Consider the following 25741-nt stretch of genomic DNA (forward strand, 5'->3'; position numbering starts at 1 on the left):
GAAGCCAATCTGTCTAGCCAATCATTGCGTAAACACCCATCTGCCTTATAAGCCACTCATGTGGCATCTCCAGACTACAGGCTCGATTATATACTGGATAAAGACAATGGGTACCATTCCCAGAAACGGCTGTCAAAATAAACAAAACTTAGCTGTCGCTCGTGTAGGCTAGAATAAGAAGAGCCACTAGTGAGGATACTCTCTGACACGTGTCCAGTGCTTAACTGTAACGTTCAGTATTTAAACAGTAGAACCCGGTACTTTAATTTTGTCGCTTCCTGTATCGTTAAGCTCCTGTATTACCTCGCGTGGTAACTTGAAAGTAAAAATATGAAGCACAAGATGACATGTGTTGTATAGATCTAACGATAATGAGTCACTGAAATCACTGCACGTTGGTCTGATGCACAGTATCAAGCAAAGCACTTTAATGAGGCGTGTGACGCAGCTTGTAATGCCTTGGAACCCTGATCCCCGGTGAACAGGATTACTGGAGGCACCTTCATTTCACTCTGTGTTTCTTTCCACGCACTTAATGAGCCCGGGTACTATTTCCGTGCGTTAGGCCTAAGCGACTGCGAAGGCCACGTGAAACAACCTTGTTCACGTCCAAAACATACGCTTCTTTTTTTTTTGGGAGTCTCAGTGGTGAGCTTCAGAAGAACAAATCGTCAATGGCCTCCTGCTCCGGGGGGTTTCCATAACCTGGTTCGGTGATGTCGGCTGGGATCGATTTATCCCCTTTCGAAGACGGCGCATCGTCGTAATAATACTCAGTTTGAAATACATCCGGCTTTCCGCCCGGCTTTCTTGTCGTCGAGCCTATTTCACCGGCTATTCTTCGATTTTCTAGCTTCGGCTCGCTGTGACCATCTGATGCATCGGCGCTTCCGACTGAAGTGTCGTTCTTGCTGTCATCGTAGTAATTCTCTACGCCGAGGCCTGCGGCGGCCGTCGTCGTGGATGCCGCACCGTTCTTCGGAGGAATTATCGTGCGCCAAACGGACCCTTCGCCGCTGCTATTTAGCAATGAATTTTGCTTCTCTCCAAGCTGACTTCGAGAAGCATTCGCAGGAGCTGTGCTTTCCGACAACTCATGATTTTGAGAAGGCGCAGCGGTGTCTGAATGGCTGGCAGGTGCACTCGCTGGCCCTAGTTTTCCTGCGCTTTGTCCGATTGGCCCCTCTGTTGAGTTCACTACCACGTGGGATGGCATTTTAGTCGTTTCGGAATTGTTCACTAGCGATGCCGGCTGGCCGCTTTGAGCAGTTGACTCCTTGAGGTCAAGCAAGCCGCCAAGACGTAAGACGCCATTGGCATCATTGAGCCTCGTGTTTCCTGAGCCGCGTACAGGAACTTTCGGTTTTGGCTCTGCAGATAACATTTCAGCTCTCCGTTGTCCAGTTGAAGCGGGCGTTGCTTTTTTTGTGCTGCTGTTCAGCCATACTTTAGCTGAGGCCGCTTTGATTGCTATTACAATGGACGGAACCGTCGGTCGCGGTTGAACACTCGCTTTCGAATGCGAAGACGTGCCTTCCTCTTCGTTTTCATCGTCATCGTCATAGTCGTCATCGTCGTCAGCCTCCAGCCCTCGACTAGGAGATTTCTTGCTCCCTTGGCTGCTCGGCACAGCGCTCGATGAGGGGATGACAGAAGCGACCGGATTTCTTGTTGTGGAATTCCCTGCCGTGCCACCATCGCGAAACCACTCAGCACCACCAGCGGGTGGATTAATGGCACTCAATGACGTCACGTGACTAGTGGAAGTATGGTTCATCGAATCCGTGCTCCTCTCTTGACTGGTTGGAGAGGCGCTTGCTTCTCGGGTAGTCTGAATAGGTGCCCGTTGTGTGCGGTTATATCGCGACAGAAAGTTTACCTGCATTTCGAGCAAGCTACCGCTGTCGGCATCAGGGTCATTGTGCTCAGGCTTCATATATTTGCTTGGTGTGATGTGGGCTCCTTTCTTTCCTTCTGTATGCAATGTTTCTCCACTTCTCGCTGTCGCTGCACGTTTAGCTTTTGCCACACCACTGTTTGCATTGGCTGTACTGTTGTGTAACTCTGGAGAGATTGTCGTCGCACTGCTTCCTTTTTTCGTCACGCCACCTACCGCATTACTGTGGCTGCTGAACTTGCCGTCATTTCCACCGAAATTTTGTTTCCACGAAGGAATGTCGTAAGCCTTGTTAGTTTCATTCATGCCGGAAGAACTATGAGTGAGAAAGACTTTGCGTGAGCTTTGTTTTTCCTCTCGTTCCGGTCGCTTAGTGCTTGATTCAGTGAGGAAGTCCTCCATAGTGTCGTTAAGATTGATATTAAAATCTAGAAACTTTTCATCCTCCGGGTTAGGGCTGTAGCTGACGGCAGTGTTTGCCAAATTAGTTTCTGAAATTTCGCCCGCATGCTTTGAGTGAGGCAGAACGTTCGTAAACACTTGTTCGGGTGCTGAATCCGATGAGTTGCGTTCTACCAGTTCCGGCTTCACAGGCTTTGCCGCGTACAGCTGAGTAGTACTGACAACAGCGGAGTGATTCAAGAAATCGTTATATCCACTAGTCTCTGGGTGTCCGACATTTTTGTCATGCGTCATTTCCCTCCGTTCGCTAAGCGCCTTCTCAGTGGTACCATTGCCGGGCTCTGCAGTGCCAATATGCGCTTCATCAAGCGGCACCGAATCAATAGCATTGCGTGGGGCCATACTTCTTTTGTTACTCGACGCGCTGCGCTCTTTCGTCGTGGTTGAGGTCACTGAGGAGCCGTCGTCTGTAATCGGTTTTGAATTCGTGAATTTAAGATTGGCACCTGTCGTAGAAGTTCTTGCTAATACGGAGCTTAAGGTTTCGTGCTTCGCCTCGCTTGACGAGCCATCCCTGCTCACAGATGTCGCAGAGTCCTGCAATTTAGACGGCATTTCAGAAGAACGTGTTGAAGTGCCTTTTTCTTGTACGGTGGTCAGCATGCGAGGCTTTTTGCTGCGGCGACGATGCGGCCTCGGTTTAGTTGCATCTTTCGCCTTTCTATTCGAAGCCTTGCGGTGAACCGCAATAGACATGGACGCGTGGCCATCCCGCACACTAAGGTCTTCTAAGGCTGCTGAGCCAGGGCCTTTAATAGAACTTTCTTCCGGCACGCTCGATGACGATGAGCCGGAACCGCTATGCGAGGTGGGCTTTGCAGAGGGCTTTCGCTTCCGGCGCCTTGGTCGGTTAGCCAGCTTGCCACCAGCCCTGCGGTTATGGCGCTCGTTTAGCGAATGCGACTTCGAATCACCGCTTGCAGCGTCGCCAAATGAAGGCGAGTATGTGCCACTCTTGGTGGCAGTGCTTTCGTTTGCGGTGAAGTCAGCAGCGACGACAGGCCACAGGGCGCTTCCCGCTTCTCCGCTTTTGTGACTAGCCGTGCTCGTTGCGCTGACTGTTGCTTCAGCAACGGTAGCACCTGGTGTTGCGCCCTTAAGGCCGGATTTGGCTCCATTGCCACGTGAAGACCTCGAGTGGCGCTCTCCCCCGGGCGCCGTTGTTGTTTCGTCATCTTCACCCTTTACTCGAAGCTTGCTCATGACTCCACCCTTTGGCACGACGATGACCCCATCAGTGAGCTTCTGCACCTCGGCTAGGCCGTCCATCGTGGTCCTCTTCGATGCGCCCACAACTGTTGGTGCGTAGACTCGCTCGCGATTCGAATCCTTGCGATGGGTTACACCGTGGTACCTGGAACTGGCCGCTTGACTGCCTGGAGTTACACGCGAGGCCCTTGGTCGCGGATGCGTAGAGAGCGCCACAATTCCTTGCTGAGGCGCGTCCATGGGTAACGAGGTCACTGCCGGTCCGAGACTCTTTGCTGGCGGGGTTCGCGTGATGGCGGCGAGGCTTAGCTCAGCGACCGTTGTGCCGTTCTTCTTCAAAAAGAGGGGCAGCTGACCTGTAGAGAGAAGACCAAGTTGCAACTCTTAGTACGGCAAATGCTAAAAAGACAAACTGAAGTACAAGTATAGATGAAAACTAAGGCAGAGACAGAAGCAAACATTAATCATGACGGACAGTTCACTTGCGGTGTTCATTTTCTCCGTAGTGCTTACTCTGAGAGACACAAAGTTTAAGAAACAGCATTCGTGAATTTTGAGCGCTGCTCCGCTGCAATCTTGGACATACTCCTAACGAGCGTGGTGTTAATGTAGTGGATATAATGCTACAGAGAATGTACTGGATTTATAAATAACATTTATATGCCATGAAGGGTAAAGTCCCGAGTAAAAATATTAGCACAATTACGTCATCGGAGCGGCGAAAGTAGCACCACGCGGCTGGCGCGGAGCCGTGCTTCGCCAACACACCTGGCACTTTTTGTTATCCGCGTGTTCGTAACCGCAGCGCCGATCCTTGCTATCTGACGCTCCGATAGCACGTTACTGTAGTTAATCTTTTTTTTTGTCGCGTCTGCACCTCTGTGCAGATGCCACAATTGTAAACGGTGCTGCAATTTTTTTTTATTTCAAATCCTAACAGCGTCTATCCGAGTCCTCAGCTGCAGGAAGTGATTTTTTAAATATCATTTGCCAGTTCTTACGATTCAATATTAAGCAATTTGTCTTTCATCGTTTCGTTCATTTTTTTCTTTTTGTCTTGTTTGCATTTCGTTCACACTTTCTGTGGCATACGCGCTGCACAGAATATTTTTAACTTCTTGCACAAAAACGACGTTGCACGCCTTTAAGAATTACCGACCTCTTTAAACCCGAATTAAATGGATTAACATAGAGAATCGTGAACATTAACGCGCGAACGGTCGCACGAACACTGATGTAAGCGACGCATACACAGCAGGCCTCTCAGAGATCACGGCTTTGAGAGTTCAGCAAGTACGTTTGATTTATTTTCTCGCTGCCCGGTTGAACTTCGATTTCTTGCAGATTCTCAGAAACTTTGCACACGTGGGACTGGAGAAAGGGGAGGTGAGAAGGGGCTGGTGAGGAGATCACGCAAACGGAACCAGGATTACAACTATTGATTTGTGGTTTTTGGGGGTTTAAGGTCCCAAACCGGCTCAGGCTATGAGGGACGCCGTAGTGAAGGGCTCTGGAAATCTCGACAACTTGAGACTCTTTCACATGCACTGATACTGCACAGTGCACGGGCCTCTAATCACAACGCTCAGCCACCGCAGACAACCGATCGATATACCTTTTTTTTTTCTCGTACCTATAGTGACGCGTTTTTTACAACCGATCAGCGTAATACTGAACCGATGGACTGCGACTACCACTCCTTGTGAAAACCACCTCCTGACGTACACTTGTCCACCCTAAATGAGTGGCTATACACGGATACAACTAACGAACACAGCGGTGAATTCCTCTTAAGGAAAATTCTCCAACCAATCACACGGTTAACCTCATTTCAAAGAAGTATCTGCCATTCGCCTGCTATTTCACGCTAGGGGATTAATTTCAACGTCATGACAATCGGTCCAAAATATTCGCTGGGGACCTCCTTTGGTTGGCATTTACCGCATCGTTCTTGACTTGCAAACTACTATAGTCATTTCCTTATTGATTATAAGACAGCTCGGAGTGCCATTCTCAACTAAATTCCAGAATTCCACCACCAATTGGCACCCATCTTAGTGAACCAACGCCTCATGCCCAAAGTTGTCAATTTGCAGACATATTTTTCTTTCTGATCAATGCATTGTGCTGTTAGTGAGCACTGGTACTTTGCCATCTTTTTTCTTCGTGCGTTCGTCTTGTTGAGTTGGCTTTTCCAAGAATGAACCATAGAAAAATGTTTGCATATCCTTTGTTCCATCTCAAGATGAGCCATGGTCTCCACAGAAACTCCATGATATGGTATCAGTTTTCGTTTCTTTGTTTCTGGGTATGAACGACTTGCCGACCAAACAGCAAAGACGCTCATCATGTGCGGCGGCACGAAGAGCTTTAATGCTTTTTTTTTTCAGCCAGTCGTATTGTGTCCGCACAAATATAGATACTGTTATAGGTATATTGTATGTAGCTAAAACCTCGCAATTGGGAAGGAGTCATCCTTGCAACCATAAAAAGCGCCACAAGTATGTCTAGCTCTGCCGGTTTTAAAAGCTATGTGCTTTTTTTTGCAGCAGGCGTACACCTGAGCTTGATCCTGCGCTAAAGGTAATTTTTCTGTGGTTCAAAGTATAGTACACATTCAGATGATTGACATTGCATGTATTAGGCAAGTATCTAGAAAAATATCTAATTGATGCATCCTTTCACTCAGAAGCCAAAGTCGTTCTGCATCCAGTAAACGTAAGTGTATGATGAACTGCAGTTTTAGGTGTTCCTGATACTCATGGAACATTTCATAATGGGGATTGTAGTGCAGCGTGCGGACAGTGAAGACTAGCAGCGATTTCAGACTAGAAGAGCATGTATTCGAAGAGCAAAGGCATGTTTTGTACTTCAGTCACAGGCGGGCTCACCGAGGCATTATTTCGCCTTTACTGAGTTTTAACAAGCACTGGGTACTGTACCTAGCTTGCTGAGATAAGTTACGAGAGTAGCTGATACGTGTTTGGAGGGAAACTCCGCGAACAGCAATTTATTCTAAATGTACCTCTGAAACCACAAGACTGGATTCATTGTTCCTTATTTACCGGCATAAATTATTAACGCTATTCACAGTGGCAATCAATTCAAATAATAATAAGGTACTGAAATTTTTTCTCAAGTTATCTTTCAAAACATAGAGAGCAGGCGTTAGCGTTAAAACACAGCCGTAACAAACGCAGCGCAAGGTAAGTTTTTCTTTTTCACTGACGACCCGACTTTTGTCTATGACGCAAGTATGTGATTCAGTGCAGGATGTACAGGTTCCCTGGCCGCCAGCATCGCCAGTTTATTTGTTCACTTTTATTTATGTTATTACTATCAACACTTTTGGCTGGTGAAGGCCGTTACAGGATGGACGCAGAAAACTGGCTTTTTCTCATCAAAAAGTAAGATTGTAAGAAAAAGAACGAAACAATTAACAGCGATGGAAGCATGAGTACAAAATTGCAACATATGCAAAATGAATTTTAAATGTTCTGGTTAATACTACTTTCGAATGATGACAACGTTTCTGATAGTGGAACGGCAGCTCATAGGTTATTCAGCTGGGCTTTAGCTCTCGGCAAAAATGAGTAGGCTTAAGCATTAATGCACTGTTTTTGAGTGCGGTATTTATAATCATGCCTTCTTCATGAATTCTTTAAATCTGCTAAAATTATGTATTGTGGTGTGTCAATATTGTTACGAGCCATTAGAAGGAGGACAACCTTCTTTCTCTGCAAAAGCAGGCGCTTCTACTTCTTCTACAGTAGCACGTATCACTGCCCCTTCTTAGTATCGCCACGACGCGGCTAGGAGGGAAATGTCAGCGAAAACAGCTGCAGTGAACCGCTGTTCAGTCAGGTAGTCTGTCGTGGTAAGGCTTCATACGAACAATGGGCACGACTTCAGTACGGTGCGACCGGCGCGATGAGCAAGCGGTTTGGGCGGAGCAACTGCATAAGTCTCATCACTGATGCGGCGCACTACTTCGTAAGGGCCGAAGTATTTGCGCAGCAAATTTTCAGAACGACCGCGGTGATGAACAGGTGTCGAAACCCACACCAAGTTTCCAGGTGCGTAACTGAGGAAATGGCGTCCGAGGTTGTACTTAGTGACGTCAGTCTCTTGTTGACGGTTAATTTGCAGGCGTGCCAATTGCCGCGCTTCCTCAGAACGCTGAACGAAGTTGTCTGTGTCGAGGTCGGCGGCAGAGTCGCAGTAGGGGTCAACCGGCAACATATCATCCAACGGAGTGGTCACTTGCCGACCGAATACAAGCTGAAAGGGGGGTCAGTCGGGTTGTCTCCAGCCGGCGGTGTTCTACGCAAACGTTACGTAAAGCAGAATGGTGTCCCAAGTTCGGTGCTCGACGTCAACATACATAGAAAGCATGTCAGCTAGTGTGTGGTTCAGTCGCTCCACCAGCCTGTTTGTCTGTGGGTGGCAGGCCGCAGCACGTCGATGGCTGGTGTGCGTCAGAGTCATCACGGACTGGGTGAAGCAGGCAGTGAAAGCAGTTCACCGGTCAGTAACAACAACGGCGGTGCTCCATGACGCAGGACAATGTTGTGGACGAAGAACTGCGCCACTTCAGCAGCAGTGCCTTTCATAAGGAACGTGGTCTGAGCGTACCGTGTCAGGTAGTCGGTGGCAATGACGATCCGACGCTTTTCATAAAAGAATTCTGAAAAGGGCCAAGAAGGTCCATGCCCACTTGGTGAAAAGGGGTATTCGCTGGATCGAGAGGGTGAAGAAATTCGGCTGGTTTCATCGGAGGAGACTTCCGACGTTGGCAGTCACAGCATGTTTTTGCGTAGGCCCACACCGATGGGAGTAACCTGGGCCATTAATACTTTTTTTTAATCCGCAGGAGTGTACGACTTACTCCTAGATGGCCGGCGAAGGGTGCATCATGACAGGCACTCAAAATCTCTGGCCGCAACTGCGATGGTAAGAAAAGCAGGAACGCTTCTTGGTTGCTGGCAAAGTTTCGCTTGTAGAGAACCCCAGACTGTAAAGTGAAGGTGTGGAGCCCACGATGAAAACACGAGGGATACGAGCGTCGAAGCCTTCGAGGCAATCAACGAGCGGCGCGAGCTCCGAGTCCGCCCGCTAAATCTGCGCTATTTGGTCGTACTAACAGCGCCTAGGAAAGGAAAATCATCGGCGGGTTCTTCGGGACCGATTGTGATAGGCGCACGCGTAAAACAATCCGCATCCTGATGCTTACGGCCCGACTTGTAGACGATTGTTAAGTCGTATTCTTGTAAGCGTAAGCTCCATCTAGCCAAGCATCCTGAGGGGTTTTGAGGCTCGCCAGCCAGCATAAGGAGTGGTGGTCGCTTACCACACGGAAGGGTCGCCCGTAGAGGTACGGTCGCAACTTGCTGCTGACACATATCACTGCAAGGCACTCCTTCTCGGTCGTAGAAAAACTGGTCTCGGAGCGCGTAAGATTTTGGCTGTCATAACTGATGATCCGCTCGGCCCGTCTTGCCACTGGATCAGTACCGCACCAAGGCCATCATTGCTGGCATCTGTGTGGATGTCCGTGGCATCGTGTTAATCGAAATGGGCGAGTATCGGAGTACGTTGTAGACGGCTTCGAAGCTCGACAAATGCAGCCTCTTGGTCGCTTCCCCACACGAAGGGCGTGTCGTCGCAAGTCGGTGAGTTCAACGGTTCGGCGATTGGCGCGAAATTTTCAACAAAGCGCCGATAATACGAGCACAGACCCAAAAACCGGCGAACGGCCTTCTTGTCAGTTGGGCGTGGAAAACCTGAGACAGCAGCGGTCTTGTCAGGGTCCGGGCGAACTCCTTGTGCGCTGGCAACATGACCAAGTAAGCGAAGTTCCTGAAAGCCGAAATTGCATTTCTGCCACTTCAAGCTGGAAAGAACGGTATCCATCATGCGTTGGAAAATGGCTGGTGCTGAGCACAGACCAAACGGGAGCACCTTAAACTCATAGAGGCCGTCGGGCGTCACGAAAGTTGTCTTCTCCCGGTCTCTCCCGTGCACTTCGATTTGCCAGTACCCACTTCTGAGATCTAATGACGAGAAGTACCGGGCGTCCCGCAATCGGTCGAGTGCGTCGTCTATCTTGGGCAGTGGGTAAACGTCCTTTTTGCTCACGTTATTAAGTTTTCTATAGTCAACACAGAAACGCAGAGTGTTGTGTTTTTTTTTTTGACAAGAACCACAGTCGATGCCCATTGGCTGGCGGACGGCTGAATGACGTAGTCCGAAAGCATTTCGGCAACCTGATTCTGAATGGCTTCTCGCTCCATCGGGGAAACACGGTAGGGGCGCTGGAAGACGGGTCGCGTAGTCTCATCATTGATGATATGGTGCTTGGCGAGTGGAGTGCGGCCGACCTTCGAGCACGTAGCGAAACAGCCCGCAAAATCTGCCAAGAGGTCAGACAGAAGATTCTTCTGAAGCGATGGGAGGGCCGAATTTATTTTGACTGACTGAAGAACGTGGTGTGGGCCAGCATTGTCTGGAGTGGGCGCTCCAACAGTGCACAAACCTGTGATCGCAGCAACGTCGTGGAAGAATGCAATAGCTGTTCCTTTGAGGAGGTGCTGATATTTGTTGAAAAAGTTGATCAGGAGGACGTGGGTACGGCTGTCACGCAATCGGACAAGACATCGGGCAACGACAAGGCCCCGCTCAAGCAGCAGTGGAGTATGGCCGTCCGCCAGTCCTTCGTATTCGTGAAAGAGATCGTTCCGCACGAGAACCAGGACACTGCCACGCGGCGGCACTGTGACGTCTTTCTCGACAATGCGCAGATCGTTGCTGCAAGGATCTCAGGAGCCAGAGCGGGCCACGGCCTGTTTTGTCGAGAACCTGACACGTGCGTCCTTAAAGTAAATAACAGTACCGTCCGCTTGCAGGAAGTCGATCACCAGATTCTAGTCTCTGGAACACTCGGAGAGCACGACAAATTCACCAACATACGTGAAACCACGAATTCCAACTCTAGCCGTGCACTTGCCAAAAGGGGATATTAGGTGGCCACCAGCGGTGTCACGTGGGTCCCCGTCCATGGAGTCAGAACCTTTTTAAAGTATTCATCAAAGTCACGGCACATAACCGAATAATCAGCACCGGTATCCAGCGGCGTGGTAATCTCAGTGCCACCTATAGTCAGCCGCAAATCGGATGCAGCGTATAGGGTACTGTCGCTGCCGCTCTCTGTCCAGGTATCGTCGGCTCGATGGCTTCGCGATGCAGGATCTTGACACGTCTCGACGTCAGCGGCATTGTTTGCAGAAGTCGCTGGTGTTAGTTTTCCTGACGCGGACTGGGCGACCGACGGCCAGCAGAGCTACTCTACCGGCCGGGGCTGGAAGCACGATACCGGAGAGGCGAAGGCGAACGGGACTCGCGCCTTTCAGAGTTCTGGCGCGCCCAGACATCCGCCGCAATCTCTTGCGGCCTTTCACCGTTCTGATAACAAGGAGCCTCGGGATGGAAACCGCAAAGACCCACATGGCGGTACGGACAGGCTCGGTAGAGATGACCGGGCTCCGCACAGTCGTAGCACAGACGCCTACTGTCCGGTGTACGCCACAAATCCGACTTCCGATGACGTGGCTCAGCTGTAGCAGGTGCAGTTGCATAATATGGGGCGGTGCTACTGACGGGAGACGGCGAGGTGATACCGTAGCCAGGTGCAGTTGCGTGACACGTGCCGATGCTGCGCACGGCAGGCGTCGGTGTAGCGGGACCGTAGCCAGCCGTATGACGTACAGCGGATGCATATGTCGGTGTGGGATCGAACTGGGGCGACGCTTCGGGAACAGGTGCCTGCGCAATCTGCCGCACTTCGTCCCTGACGACGTCTGTTAGCGCTGCCAGCAGCGCAGGCGCAACCTATGGCAGTCGGAATCGTTGGAGTTCCTCCCAGACAACTGACCTAATCAGTTCGCGCAAGGTGTCTGCACTGCCGCCGAGACACGACGAAAAGGTTTCAGACACAATGCTGTTGATGTTCCAATCGTACTGGCGCGCCCGTTGTTGGAGCGTCGTCTACATGGTAGTCGCCTTGGCGAGGAATTCCGCTACAGTTTGGTGTACGAGGCGTACGAGGCCTGCGAAGAGCTCCTGCTTAACCTCTCGCATGAGATGACGAATCTTCTTCTCCTCAGTCATGTCGGGGTCGGAACGCTTGAATAGACGGGCCATGTCCTCGATGCACATGCGCACAGTTTCGTTCGTGCGCTGATTTCGGGAGTGCAGCGCAGCTTCAGCCTTCTCCCGGCGGTCGGAGTTGGGGAATCTAGCCAGGAGATTCCGGCAAAACGTCTCCCAGGTGAGAAGGGTAGCCTAATGGTTTTCAAGCTACTCTTCCAGAGCAAAAATGTACATTCTGGAGCTTGCGCTCGTCGCTCCAGCCGTTGTAGCGGGCGACCCTCTCGAAGATCTCCAGCCGATACTCAACGTCTTCGAACACTTCACGGTGAAAAGATGGCGGTGTTCGCGGTGGGTGGCAAAGGATCGGCTCCAGGGGCCGGGTGTAAGTGGCCATGGCAGTTGGACTCAACGGGCTAGGCTGGGTTGGCACCGGAGACTTGGTGTCAGTGGTCATGTCCGTTGGACTTGGCGGCCGAGGCTGCGTCGTTCTTTTGCGCGGGGGAAAGGGCCCAAAGTGAGGCGACTCTCCGCGGATACGGTGGCTGGGTCGCTGAAGGACAGGTGTGAGGTCTGCAGTGATGCTGTGCGGAGTGCGGTGGTCGGGAAACGTACCCAGCACTGCTCCACCAAATGTTACGAGCAATTCGAAGGGCAACCTCCGGAAAAGACGTAAAAATGCGGCGGTTCCTAAGTGGCCCGAGCGCGTGAGCGAGAGAGAACCATCTTCTTTCTCTACCAATGCAGGCGCTTCGACATCTACAGTGGCACGTATCAATATTGAATACGCTCAATATTGAAGGGCTCCAGGTCACCAAGGCCTCCACGGAAACGAAGCAGCTGACGCCGCCGCCCGCGCGCTCTCTCTCCGGGCGTTTCCCTCGGGACCCGACGATGACCAGGACTCCGATTTCAATCCGGTTTACACTTTTAAGGAAATATGAGATTACTACAAATCCACCCACCAAACTTTTCCCACTCCTTGCAAAGGGCTGGGGAAGGCCAACGAGCGGGTACTCCTGCGCCTGCTCACTAATACGATGCTGTGCCCGGCAACTCTAAAGCATTTTAATCCTCAATTCGACGGCCGGTGCTCACACTGTGGGGAGGTGTCGGACACCTACCACATGGTGTGGGCCTGCCAGCAGAACCCATCCCTACCCCCTATCCCAAACCCCACCCGAGAGGACTGGGAGGCGACCCTGTCCGGCTGCTGCACCCTCGAGGCCCAAAGGGCCTTAACGCAGCGTGCCCGGGCTGCGGCAACCGCCAATGGGGTGCCTGACTAGGCATCCCCACCTAGTGGTTGTAAGGGCGTGACCCTTCAGGTCACGGACCCCAACACCTCTCTCTATAATTAATAAATGTTTTTACTACCACCACCATTCATAAGAATGGTATCATGTACGTTCTGATGTTCTAACCTAAAAAAGATTTTGGCGTTGCACAGCCGTATTCGACAGCCACTTCTTACAGAAAGCCCTAAGCACTGCCTTCCAGAATACTGTGGTGGGAAAAGAAACTTTTGTACTATGCGTAAAGAAGCAAACGGAACGCCATCCTAGTTAACACATTCTTGTAGGAAATCCCGATACTTGGGAACGCACTGCGGCTCCTTTCTCAGGCTTATATAAATGCATAGATTCGAGAGAACGTTAGTATTTCACCCGGGTCTCCTCCCTGCCCTAAGTGCAAGCTTTAAGGCAAATGACGCGCAGGTCATGGGTACTTCGTCATGCGCATGTTTAAAACCAAGTTGCACATAGCCCACAGTCACACGCTGAGGAAGGAACCTAGCGGGTTCCGACACGTCGCCTTCTCTCACAAGATTCTCCTAACATGGTTGGCATTCCTTCTTTACTATTGCACTTTCAGCAAAACTGATTTCGGTGTTCTGAAGTCTATTGACTCTAGGATGGAGCTCTCAAGCCGCCACTGCCGTTCTCTAAGAGACCTAAAAAAAACAATCGGTGCGGCAAGCTGATTCGCGTGATCAGTGACCCTCACTATGAGTACCGCATAATTTGTTCTAGTGCAGGAGAGCTTGGTGGAACTCATCAAAGCAATATAGACGCAGCGCACTGCCTCTCGAGGCAAAATTCATGGGTGCTCTGCAGGGCCTCACCTTTGCCGTCAAGCACAAAGACGGCGACTGGCGTGGCAACGACGCCCACGAGAACCACGAACATGGCCAGCAGCATCGGCACCAGACATCGTATCCTTCGCCGCCGTGCCGGTGGCGGCGATTGGCTGCGGAAAGTGGAGTTTTCAAGCCTTGTACGCTACTTAGGAGGGATGTGATATTCTATTGTAAGCAGGCAGGACAAATACATAAGCGGGAAGCAGTCGAAGGGATAAAGGCAAACAGTAGCATAGGTGAAGGTATGGACCGAAGGTAAAGTCTTAGTGCACAGTAAAGCTTTTCATATTAAGGTATACTTTTAGGCCAATTCAGGCAGACCGGAAAGCAAGTGTCCAGAGGCGGGCCATAGCCGAATTTCGTATCTATTAGCTATTTTCAGGCACTGTATCATAGGACTAAAAACATTGTTCTTTTCGTTATTTACCACCTCAACGCAAGAACAGTACTATCTCAGACTCGCAACGAGGCAAGAAAGCTGATAGAGATGAGGTCGAAAACCCTGCGGACTTTCGGCGAATGGTTAATATTGGTAGACGACGTAGAAATTGTCAACGAATTTAAGAGAATATGGCAATGCTTCGCCCAAAGCAGAGAGAAAATACTCCAATGAATATATCACGACATGCATATGAATCACATTTTATTTGGGTTAATCTTTGAAAAACGGCAATGGTGAAAGCAGTAAAAGCGGCAATGGTAATGTGGATAGCGCCTGCGCAGAGGCTCTTTTGGACATACTTTTAACTTTTATCTTAAGCAGATTATCCTTCAACCCACACGTGTCACCGAGAACTGCCAAAACATTCTATACCTTACGTTTGTTAGTGATAAGCATGCCTGCTAAGGGCGTTCGTCGGAAACAGTTGATAGCTTGGCTGATCACAAAGCGACCAAGTCAACTTTTACATGCGAGGTAAAGTCCGTTGAAAGAATCAGAAGGTTGGTCTAATATTGGGATCGCTTTGACGACTTCAGAAATCTTGAATGTTTGGAACAGTCTTATTAAGAGTTCCACCATCATTTTAGCGATTCTGCTGTGTCGGCCTAAAAGCTGTGGTTAATTTTCAAAATTAACGTTGAGCGCTGCTTGACAAAGCACGGGTCAGCTAAAGTCAAGAGTATACGGAAAGTTAACCCCTGGATAACGCGAAAAATAATACAGGTGAAAGGCAAAATTTCTATGCTGAGGAAACTCAGAAACAAATTTTTATTGCCTAGGTACACTGAAAAAATTCGTGAAAATTATCGTGCGCTAAATGTAGCCATAAAGTTAGTGAAAGAAAAATACCAAAATGTTACCCTTAGTAATTTATAGAAATCTTCCCCTCAAAAAATTTGACGATACCTTAACTCAAGGTTCAATAAGCAATCTATTCCGCCGCCAACTGAAGTTATACCCATGGCGGAAGATTTTAACCGTTATTTTAAATCTGTGTTTACTGCTGAGAATGGCATACTACCCGACAGAGACCGTCTGAAATCTCATGGCACCTCAAAACTTGAGGAAATAACAGGTTCTGAACATGGCATCTTGTCCTTGTTGCTTGCCACTGATGTCAAAAAGGCCAGTGGTGTATGACAATAAACCAAATCCTTTCCTTAGAAGATAGGCAATATGGGTAAGCAAATACCTGAGGCTTGGCTCTGAGAAATCACCTAAAACTAGTGAATTACCACGCGACTGGAAAATAGCTAAAATAATTCCTGTTCATAAGACTGGAAGTTATGTCAGCACTTCTAATTATCTTTCCATTTCTATCACTTCTACAGCTTGTAAAATTCTTGAGCACATTATTGTGACACATATTGTGACTTACATGGAACTAAACAATTTCATTTGTAGCAGCGAACACGGTTTCCATAAAAGGCTTGCCAACTACAATGCAATTAATTCAAACTATTCATGACCTCGCCTTCACTATCGACAATCGTGGGCAAACAGACATCTTATTTCTCGGTCTATCCAAAACATTCGACCCAGTATCCCACCCAAAAAGTTTTCGAGAACTACACATATTATTTGGTTCTGGGAATATAACAAAATGGCTTCAGGCTTATCTGACTAATCGGCTCCAGTTCGTTGAATATGAAGGGCAACGTTCGGGGTGTGCTGAAGTATTGCCCGGCGTGCCTCAAGGCACAGTATTAGCTCCAATTCTTTTTCTTATCTTCATCAATGACATTGCAGATAACATCGACTGTACGTTTTGTAGTTCGCAGACGACTATATCATTTGCAAAGGAATTAGTAGCTATGAAGATCAATTTATTCTTAACAACTCACTAGTGCATATTTCCGGATGGTGCAAACACTAACAGATGACGCTTAACTTAGATAAAACTATCTCTATGACAGTAATCAGGAAAAAAAATTTAATATTTATTTATGGTATTGAGACCCAGAAACTAGATAAAACTGATGAACATAAACACTTAGGAATTCTGATCTCCTCGAATTTGAAATGGAATAGACGTGTTTCGTGCACAACATCTAAGACACTCACTGCGCTTTATTCGTAAATGCGTTCCTTAACATCTGCGACACTGACACCAAATTATTAGCGTATTCTTCACTTGTTCATTGAGTACTAAAATATAGCATAATTTCTTGGTTTCCGTCGACTAACCACTGCATTGATCATTTACAATGCGTGCAACGAAAGGCCATTAGATTAAGTTATAACAGGTACAACCGTAGCGATTCCCCTACAGCACTTTTACGCAGAGCTGGTCTTCCAAGAATACAAAATAGGGCCAAATCCTTGCGGCAACAGTTTTTTTCTACTTTTAAATGATGCATTCAAGACACATAAAAATAAGTACTTGTCATTTTCTAACCCAGTAAACTCCAGTACAAAGCATACTAAGGACATTGCCGAGTACAGATTTCAAAGTGACTCATCGAAATCTTCGTTTTTTCCGCAAGCCATCCGAAATTGGAATGCGTTGCCGAATGATGTGGTCACCTGTAATTGTTTTGATGCTTCTTTGGTAAGATTTTTGGAAGGAAGGAGATAGCAGACTTACTTCCAAAGCGTGTATACCAAATCTAATATAACGTTTAATGATTGCTGTCTGAACAGTCTCGAAAGAAGTTGTATTATTAGCAGAGAAGGAATAGTTGAACTACTACTGCGGCTACACCCCAAGAAATCCACCAGTGCCGATAATATTCCCACTACCTTTCTTAAAATTTACGCTGAAATACAAGCCAAGTTTTTCATTTCCATATTTAATAAGTTTCTTGAATCAGGTATATTACCAGATGAATGGAAAATTTCGCGCGTGGTTCCTGTTTTTAAAAGTGGCAACCAACTGCAAGTTGGTAATTACCGCACTATTTCACTGATTTCCACCTCCTGCAAAGTGCTAAAACACGTACTCACAAAATACCTCAACAATATTTAGAACAGACTGGAATAATGACCAAAACGCAACATGGCTTCCGTCGAGGATTCTCCACCACAACACAGCTAGTGGTTACTGTAGATGAACTTGCCAAAGTGCTTGATTGTGGTGGCAGGTAGACATGATTTATTTAGATTATTCCAAAGCGTTTGATAGAGTCTCATCATAAACTAGTGACACAAAAATGAAATTAATAGGCATTCCTGATCAAATATTCAAACTGGGTCCCATCATGATTATCAAAACGAAAGCAGTTTGTCGACAACGATGGAGCCACCTCTCGATTCTTAGAGGTTTACTCAGGTGTGCCTTAGGGATAGGTTTTGGGTCCAGTACTCTTCAATATCTATATAAACGACCTCACAGAAGCTCTCGAACCCTCTGCGTCCGTAAAGCTGTTTGCGGATGATTGTATTATATTTAATGCTATCTGTGTCTGACCAGCTTACTTTGAACGCAAATATACTATTATTAGCAAAATCGTGTATCGGATGGGAAATTATTATTAACTTTGACAAAACAGTTTCTCTCTGCATCAGTAAAAATACTGCGCAACTTCATTTTACTTACAATATAAATAACAACGCCATCAGAGATGCAAAAGATTATAAGTATCTAGGTGTCACAATAACGGCACGGCTCTAATGGACGAAACACATCAATAATGTATGTTCCTCCGCCCTCAAAAATTTAGGACTTCTCAAGTTTCGGATGGGTGGCTTCCCTAGCGCCCTAAGACTGAAGGCATATAAATTCATTGTAAGGCCAATTCTCGAATATGCCGGCATTGCACGGGACCCCTAATCTACAGATGACACCCAAAAACTAGAAAAACTTAAGCGTTTGCGGCTCGTTTTATTTTCAAGCGTTACTGGTGCCTAGACTGTCCTTCCGCCATGCTGAAACTTGTAGTTTGAGAACCACTTGCAGATAGAAGAAATTAAGCGCGTCTCAACTTCCTTCAGTCATTATATTTTTCTCGACTTGGTATTCGACCCGAAAATCACATCGCTAGTGATTGTAGATGAGCCTCGCCCATAAGCATACCCTTTGCCTGAAACCTATTTTTGCGCGCACAAATACATAAAAGATTTCTTTTTTTCCAAGAAAAGTTACTGAATGGAATGCTCTACCGAAGAACTCTCCGTTGCTTTCCAATCATTCTTGATATCCTCAATGCTGGCTTAGTAGCTGCACTGTAATCGTATTTTCAATTGTGTTTTTGCATTGTTTATTTTGTGGCATCTATATTGTTCGGTACTGTCGTACTTCATTTGCTTTTCCCCTGTATGTATTTCCCTCTCCTGTTTGGACATACAGCATGTCCGCAGTATTCAATAAATAAATATAGAATGGCATTAAGTGCACTGTTATGGAATTGTTTTTTTATTTCGGTTTCTGTGTGCATGATTTATCACAGTGTATTGCATTCCCTAGTTTTCTTTAAAATGTATTTTGCATGCACGATTTTTATTATTATTATTACTTTTCATTCCTGCAGTAACATTACTGCACGCGTTTTTCATGTGTGTACACAATTTGTCCCTGTCCTGCAAAAGCCTCCACGATGAGGCTAGAAAGTATGCTGTAAATAAATTAAAAAATATGAACTTCTGAAGTAATGCGAAAATGTCAGACCCGATGCCCAGTGGCACCACAGGGAAGAAAACTGGCTGATCTGACAATACCAATGGTGTCCGAAACCATGTTTTTGTGAATGGTTCACCGATCGCTTTCCTTTGGCGGTGAGCTGAGCAGACACAACCAGCGCCGGCGATAAGCGTTTTCTGCCATCTAAATGGCTGTCGTTGTGGATGACTCAAGCTCGACGTATCTTAAGCTCGTTATGCTTGCGTGATCAGTGAGCTCTGCCGAGTCCCGGCAGATATAGGTAGGTACAAGGCTGCCACAAATGTAACTGGTTTCCCATGCGGCACTATTTTCATCCATTAACATCTGGGAAACGAAGCTGATTATCTACACGACAAAAGCCTGCCAATCACCGCTTACCTCTTTTCCTTTTACTGTGTGACAGATGTTCCAAAGCGTGACCACGAAATTGTCCATAGCGAGGTGGCAGGTGTGCGTTTATTTAGCGTCTAACATCGCTCAAAAGAGCCATTCAGAACGACCATTTCTACTTATAAAGTTGCAAGCCTTGTACGCTACTCAGGAGGGATATTACATTCTGTTGCAAGCAAACAGGCCAAGGACATAAGCGGGACGCACTCGAAAGGATAAAGGCAAACGGTGGCATAGGTGAAGGAACGGACCACAGGGAACATCTTAGTGCACAGTAAAGCTTTCCATATTGAGCTGCCTTCAGGCCGATTCGGACAGACCAGACAGCGAGTGTCCAGAGGAGGGCCAGAGCCAAATTTAGAATCTATTAGGTATATATGAGGCATGTATCATGGACTGAAAACATAGACGAAAGAAAGGAGCCAGCAGGAAACCGCGCTTTTCTGTGAGTCAGAAGAACCTGAGACTTGCGTGCAACACCTCTGGCTCAGGACGCGACATCCTTGGCTGAGTAGCAAATCAGACTCCGAAAATAAAAATAAGCCCGATGGACCTTTGATGGAGGCGTCACGTGTTTCACTTTGTGGACGTGGCTCTCTGTACCTTGTCGAAAGCGGGCGAAAGTTGCCAAAGAAACCGAATACTCTTACGTTCCAACTTTAGAACATCGAGACAATGATCTTGAGATGGTTGTCTGGTTGCCTGCGAAAATTCCTCGCAACCGTTCCACTCAGTGAGACACTGAGTTAGAACTTGGACGCGGCGGTACATTATTGCTTTGTGAGCATATTGCCAGCGGACACGGCGGCAGCGTCGGCCGTTTTTTCACGGTGGCCGGTGTGTGCTAAGCGATTCTTCGATGGGTGGGCGTGGCTCTGTCTGTAAACTGCGCGCATGCATACTCCCTACTGCAGTGATTCAGTGGCTAGGGCACTCGGCTGCTGACCCGGAGTACGCGGGTTCGAACCCGACCTCGGCGGCCGCGTTTCGATGGAGGCGAAACGTAAAGGCGCCCGTGGGCTGTGCGATGTCAGTGGACGTTAAAGATCCCCAGGTAGTAGAAATTATCCGGGAGCTCTCATCTACGGCACATCTTCCTTTTTTCTTGCAGTCCCTCCTTTATCCCTTCCCTTGCAGCATGGTTCAGGTGTCCGCCGAGATGTGAGACAGATACTGCGCCGTTTACTTTCCCAAAAAATTTCAATTCTGCGTCGCCAGCGTGGGGCACCACCGGCACCACCCGCGGCGCCACACGCTTCCGGAGACGTCCCCTGAAAAGGAAGTCTCGTCTTCTGTGTTGAAGCGCAGCTTCAGTAATCATTTCCCGCGCATTGCTCCGGCGCGAATACATTGCCTCAAAGGCAGTGCACGGTGCCCGACCTTGGTCAATAACCGGATCTCTACCGGGCCTGTCATCACTACCGCAGGGCCAGCATCAGTGTTGGAAGAGCGGAGAGAGTGTGTACGGGGACGTCTCCAGTTTGATGTTCATGAATGCTGTAAATGCGAGCAAATCAAGAGCGATTGGACATTATCGAAAGAACTATATTCTCCAGCTAGGGGTACGGGGACACCAGACCCTTAAACGAGAGTCGGAGTGTTCAGTTTCACTGTATTTTCTTCGTTGACATCAAGTGAATAAATCGCTGTATAAATCACTGTTTCTAACCATGGGCCCTTCTCTGGTTCGGCGACGACCGCCCTAAAGTACGAGTGCCTGCAGCCCGCCGTCTGACTCTATCCCTCGCTACCACTGGGTCCGTCTCTGGAACCGACTCTACGTAGCAATAGGCTGTCGATGATTCTGACGAGGTGAGGACTTTAAGACCGTGCGTTGGGTGTATGCCAAATGTCTTGCAATGAGGTCAGTTCCCTGAGGGATCAAGGGACAGAGATAATGATCATGATTCCTATTGTTTGTTTGCCCCTTAGTAACTGTTTCCTTGACATAAGTGGTGATAGCTAGCAATAAATATTAGCTAGAAGAAGTTTTAAAGAAACTGTTTTAGTCCAGACATAGATGTGACAGGATTCGCTGTTTCTGCTGAAGCGCCGCGATCGATGTTTTGCAGTTGTGCAGTGGCGATGGTTCTCCGGGATAATCCACAGATAACCGTATTTGTTCGGCAATTTGCATATATTTTTTTGTGTACGATAGTGTTTTTCGAAAATGCACTTGCCTCTGAAAACCACGTCTACACGACCGGTGACGTGACGCTTTAATCAGAGGAAAAAACATTCGAGGGACACTAAGCTCCACCTTAAAGCTATTACGGGTATCGTTAATGGGGTCCTTCAGCAGGCTATGGTCCTCTTTGCGTGTTGCTTCGCAGAGGCGGACACTTCATTGTTTTACTCGGGGAAAATTTTTGCATTCCGTTCAATTTTTGTTTATTTCTTCGTTTCATTTCCGTTCTTTTTGTTACTGATCGCAAGGCACTCGAGTAATCATTTACCCAGTCGAACGAACACTCCTCAGTAGTCTAGAGGTAGTGCGTCTGGCTCACTACTCATGCGGCAGCTGTACGAGTCCGGTCGGGCGTAATTTTTTGCTTCTCAGCGCAATTGGGTTTCTTTCTTCAGAAGCACTACGTATAACGGCTGAATAACGTCATGATCTTGTACACCAATTAACAATTTTGTAGCGACATCATGATTGTTTTACTTTGTGATCGTTGTGAGGTGTTCGAAGTACCCGCGCGAGGTCATGTGGTTGTGACGGCACAACCCTCTCAACCAATCCCGGTTTTCTAGATACGCCCACTGCGGCAGTTTCATCACTGTATGGGGCGCTTAATGCTATCGCGCTTGGAGGGGCTCAGATTCGGTGCGAAATTTGCCACAGTGGCAAGAATGTGACCTGTAAGCTTCTGGAGATGGTGCGGCATGATGAAAAAAGGGTTCTTAGTCAAAGGTCTGCGCTTGTCTAGTCCGCATCACTGCCACAACAGGTTCTTCATTTTCCTTCTTATGTTTATTCAGTCTAGTAAGCTCTTCATTTAGCGGTCGAAATCGTACTAGACGACCTCTCCGGGAGGCTGTTGGATGTGTGACGCACTGTCGGTTCGGAGAACAGAAAACGGAAATTTTCACAAGGCACAAATTAGAACAATACCAGAAAACACAATAAAACAACAAACGAAAAGCATACTTATCAAGCAGCAAACAATGGTTGCGCAGCCCACAGCTCACTCATTATGGCTTTCATCAAAGCCGTCGATGGTCTACCTCGCTGCACGTGGTCTCACAAAAGCCAAATAAGAAACAGACTACACTCTATAACATAGAATCCCAGATCTGTATGTGACTCTTGGGTTAAAATTGTATTTTACGCCTCCCCTCATCGATAAAGAGGCAGCGAAGGTCATCAGGCGGTTCTGCCAATGCTCACACCCGAAGGTGCGGCCTGTAACAGCCATGAGCCCTCAACTAACGAGCTCTAATCTAATATGAGGAAGGGTATAAAACCTTTAGCTGAAGCTAGCATGAGGCCAAAAGCACCGTCTGACTTCAACCTGCTATTAAATAAGGTGACCTTAGGGGCGTGGTCGGCTAGGCAAGATCACACATTTTTGCCACGTTATGCGCGTCGCTAGGGTCATCAGGCCACTCTCTGTGTGCGTCACATCCTTGACCAAGATGTAATTGAACAGCAGAGCGCTTTGCTCGATACACTGGTAACCCGAGCGCCGATGTGGAAGGTTGAGAGCGACGAATAATTTCCGCATATTTATAGTGTTATGGCGTGTAAAAGGCCCAAACGGTGACAAAGAGGCGCTAATCCTTCCCCTATTGAAGGCAGCTGATAAATAAGTTTCTTGCAAGAATAGCCTCGTATGCTGCAGAGCGTGTCCGCGTATAATTGGTGCAGACACCGTATTTGACGCCGTACAGGTCGTGATCGCTTCCAGAAGCTGTAGGAAGGGCCGGTTTGTGAAACAGCGAAACGGTACATGGCATGAACGTTCGCCATACTCCTGCAAGGTATTTTTGTTCATGGCCACAGAAAAGCACATGCAGTGCCTATGAAACTAGATATTAAAAAATAATAATTGACGTTTACGCCATCGTGAGCTAGTCCCCCATGAAGAACGCGTGGACACGGGCACACTGGAGACGCATATATGTAAAAAAATCAACTGAAAGGAGTTGAAAACACTTACATGATCCTGTTCTCATCGCTTCCATCGATGGTTGATTCTCCAGCACTGCCCTCTGTGAGGGCGAGAGAGATCCTCTATGTAACACAGTTTAGTTACTGCTAGTGGTCACAGAAAGGAGAAGGCGAGTTTATTCGTAATGCAATAATGTCTGTGATTGATCTGCCTGTTTCGTCACATAGTGCAAGCGAAGGAAGATAACTTATACCAAGAAGCCCAGGAGCCAATCGTCTTGTTACTACATAGACCTTCAGGGAACGCCACTTGACGACGTTCTCGAGAGACGCATTTCATATCGTCAGGCTGCGCAGAAAAGACTCGCGCTCGTGACCAAACCGGGGGTCGACTAGCAGAAAATGTTATACCTCACCAGCCACAGCACAGCTCATGCGCACAGGGGGTGCGGACCGACGAATTTCATGCAGCCGCGCTGGATTCAAGAGCGCTAGTCATATTTCAGGGGTCCAGGTGTTTAAGCCATAATCACGTTTGCGGTGTACGCAGCGTTAGTAAAATGCACTCGATGGGCAACGGATCGACCACAGCGCCCTTTCCTTGCTTACACCGCACCTTTTTCTACAAGAACATTTCAGACATTTCAAGCACACAAACAATAGTTTTTAAATGGTGCATGAAGAAGCAGTTCCCTTCGGTCTGCAGGCTGGTGTAGCGCCCTTAGTTTGGGCGTAAATATTAACCTGACAGCGTTAACGACCAAGTGTCGCAGAAAAGCTGATCTTGGCGTCGGCGGCGTTGGCCGCCCGCGAAAAATCCTCCTCCTCGCACTCCTCCACCTCCTCCTTTTCCTTCCCTTGCGGCGCGGTACGGGTGTCCAGCAAGAATTGTGAGAGAAGGGTCATTTCCTTCCTTAAAACCAATATTCATTTCAATTTCCTTCCCTTACGGCCCGGTTCCGGTGTCTACCGAAATATGTGAAACAGGCGTATTTTCCTTACACTGTCCAACGGGCCACGCGTCGCGCCGAACAGGCGATGGCGTTTCGTGCATTCCGTGGCAACGCCTCGACACGCTTGCGTGTCTCACTCTTAAAGACGAAGCTTAAGTGGCCTCCAAATTTTTCTAGCAAATCTAAGAATACTAGGAAGGTCATGAATATTAGTTGTAAAAAACTAAAGAAATCAGCCAAGCTTCTTTAGAAAAAAACAACTACCGCCAGCAAGAAAAAAACATGACCTCAGTTTTCCTTTCCAAAAATGAATCCGTGGGTGTTCTCCCATGTTCACTGAGAGCTCAGGTAAGAATTAATTTTCACAAAAATCATCAAGGGCATACCATGACTACACCAAGGCACTGAAGATCAGTCATATATTTTTGTGTATTGAATGCTTTGCAGTGAAACAGGGAAGTGCTTGCGATTGGGCTAGAATTACGACAAGACAGACACGACAGGAAGTAACAGAAGAGGGTAGGAACGATCAAGCGCGTTCCGCCACCATTAACCATCGTTTCCCTCTACTATGTTCGCCTTCTTGCAATTTTAAGCTGCGCTTGGTGTGAATACTCTTGCCAGAAGTCCTCAACGGGGCAGCACTCAAGGAGGAAAGGCCGAGAGACAAGCTTCCCTTTCCGTACCGTTGTCCTGCGAAGACCCAGCCGACATGCTGGAGGTCATCCTGCCGACGTCGCTGGTGGACAACATGGCTGTAGCGATGGTCGCTGTCCGTGGCCTTCACTGCATCCCGGCGGGTGGGGGGCGCCCCACGACGGCTCGGACCCCCCTCGCGGCTCTACCCGGTCTCGTCTTCGATGGCGGCTACTGCTCACGACGCCATTACGCACGCGACCGGCGCAGCGGCGCCTGTGGCCAACCGCCGTCATCTTTCTCTTCCTCGTACCCACTGACCAGGCCAGAGCTGGACCAGGCGGTGCCTCATGTCAGGCGCAAAGAGTAAAATGAATAACGCATGCAGCGCCTCTATGCACATAGGTGTAATTCTCACCTCATAGTTAATTTTCATAACACAATCGCATCATAAAAATAATATTCTTCAGCATTTCAACAGCTTTTAAGTTATCGATGACTGACTTCAATTTAGTGAAGAGTGCCACATAGAGGCCCCTGAAATTAGTGCTTCAAAGCTCCATGATAGTTGCATGATGAACGACGTCTAGGGAAGTCGTAGCAGGGGCATAAGTACTGTAGATAGAGAGAGACAGAGAACAACACTTTATTGCATGGAATGTTTGGGTGGGCCCTGATTTCAGGAGCGCATTGGCTTTTGCCGCTGCTCTTGCCCAGTTCACCAGCGAAAGATGGTCCTCGAAGTGTGCGCTG

The 25741-nt window shown here is 48.0% G+C and overlaps 1 protein-coding gene across 1 annotated transcript; it reads right to left on the bottom strand.

Annotated features, from left to right (window-relative positions):
* Window positions 1-391: 391 nt before the first annotated feature.
* On the bottom strand, window positions 392-25274 carry LOC144121743 (uncharacterized). The gene is made up of 4 exons (XM_077655112.1): window positions 25039-25274; window positions 23449-23500; window positions 13839-13963; window positions 392-3924 (listed from the first exon to the last, which is right to left on the bottom strand). The coding sequence occupies exons 1-4, from the start codon at window positions 25103-25105 to the stop codon at window positions 656-658; spliced, it is 3513 nt and encodes a 1170-aa protein (XP_077511238.1). The 5' UTR covers window positions 25106-25274; the 3' UTR covers window positions 392-655.
* Window positions 25275-25741: the final 467 nt, after the last annotated feature.

This window comes from Amblyomma americanum, chromosome 2 (assembly GCF_052857255.1).
Source record: "Amblyomma americanum isolate KBUSLIRL-KWMA chromosome 2, ASM5285725v1, whole genome shotgun sequence".
Taxonomy (NCBI): domain Eukaryota; kingdom Metazoa; phylum Arthropoda; class Arachnida; order Ixodida; family Ixodidae; genus Amblyomma; species Amblyomma americanum.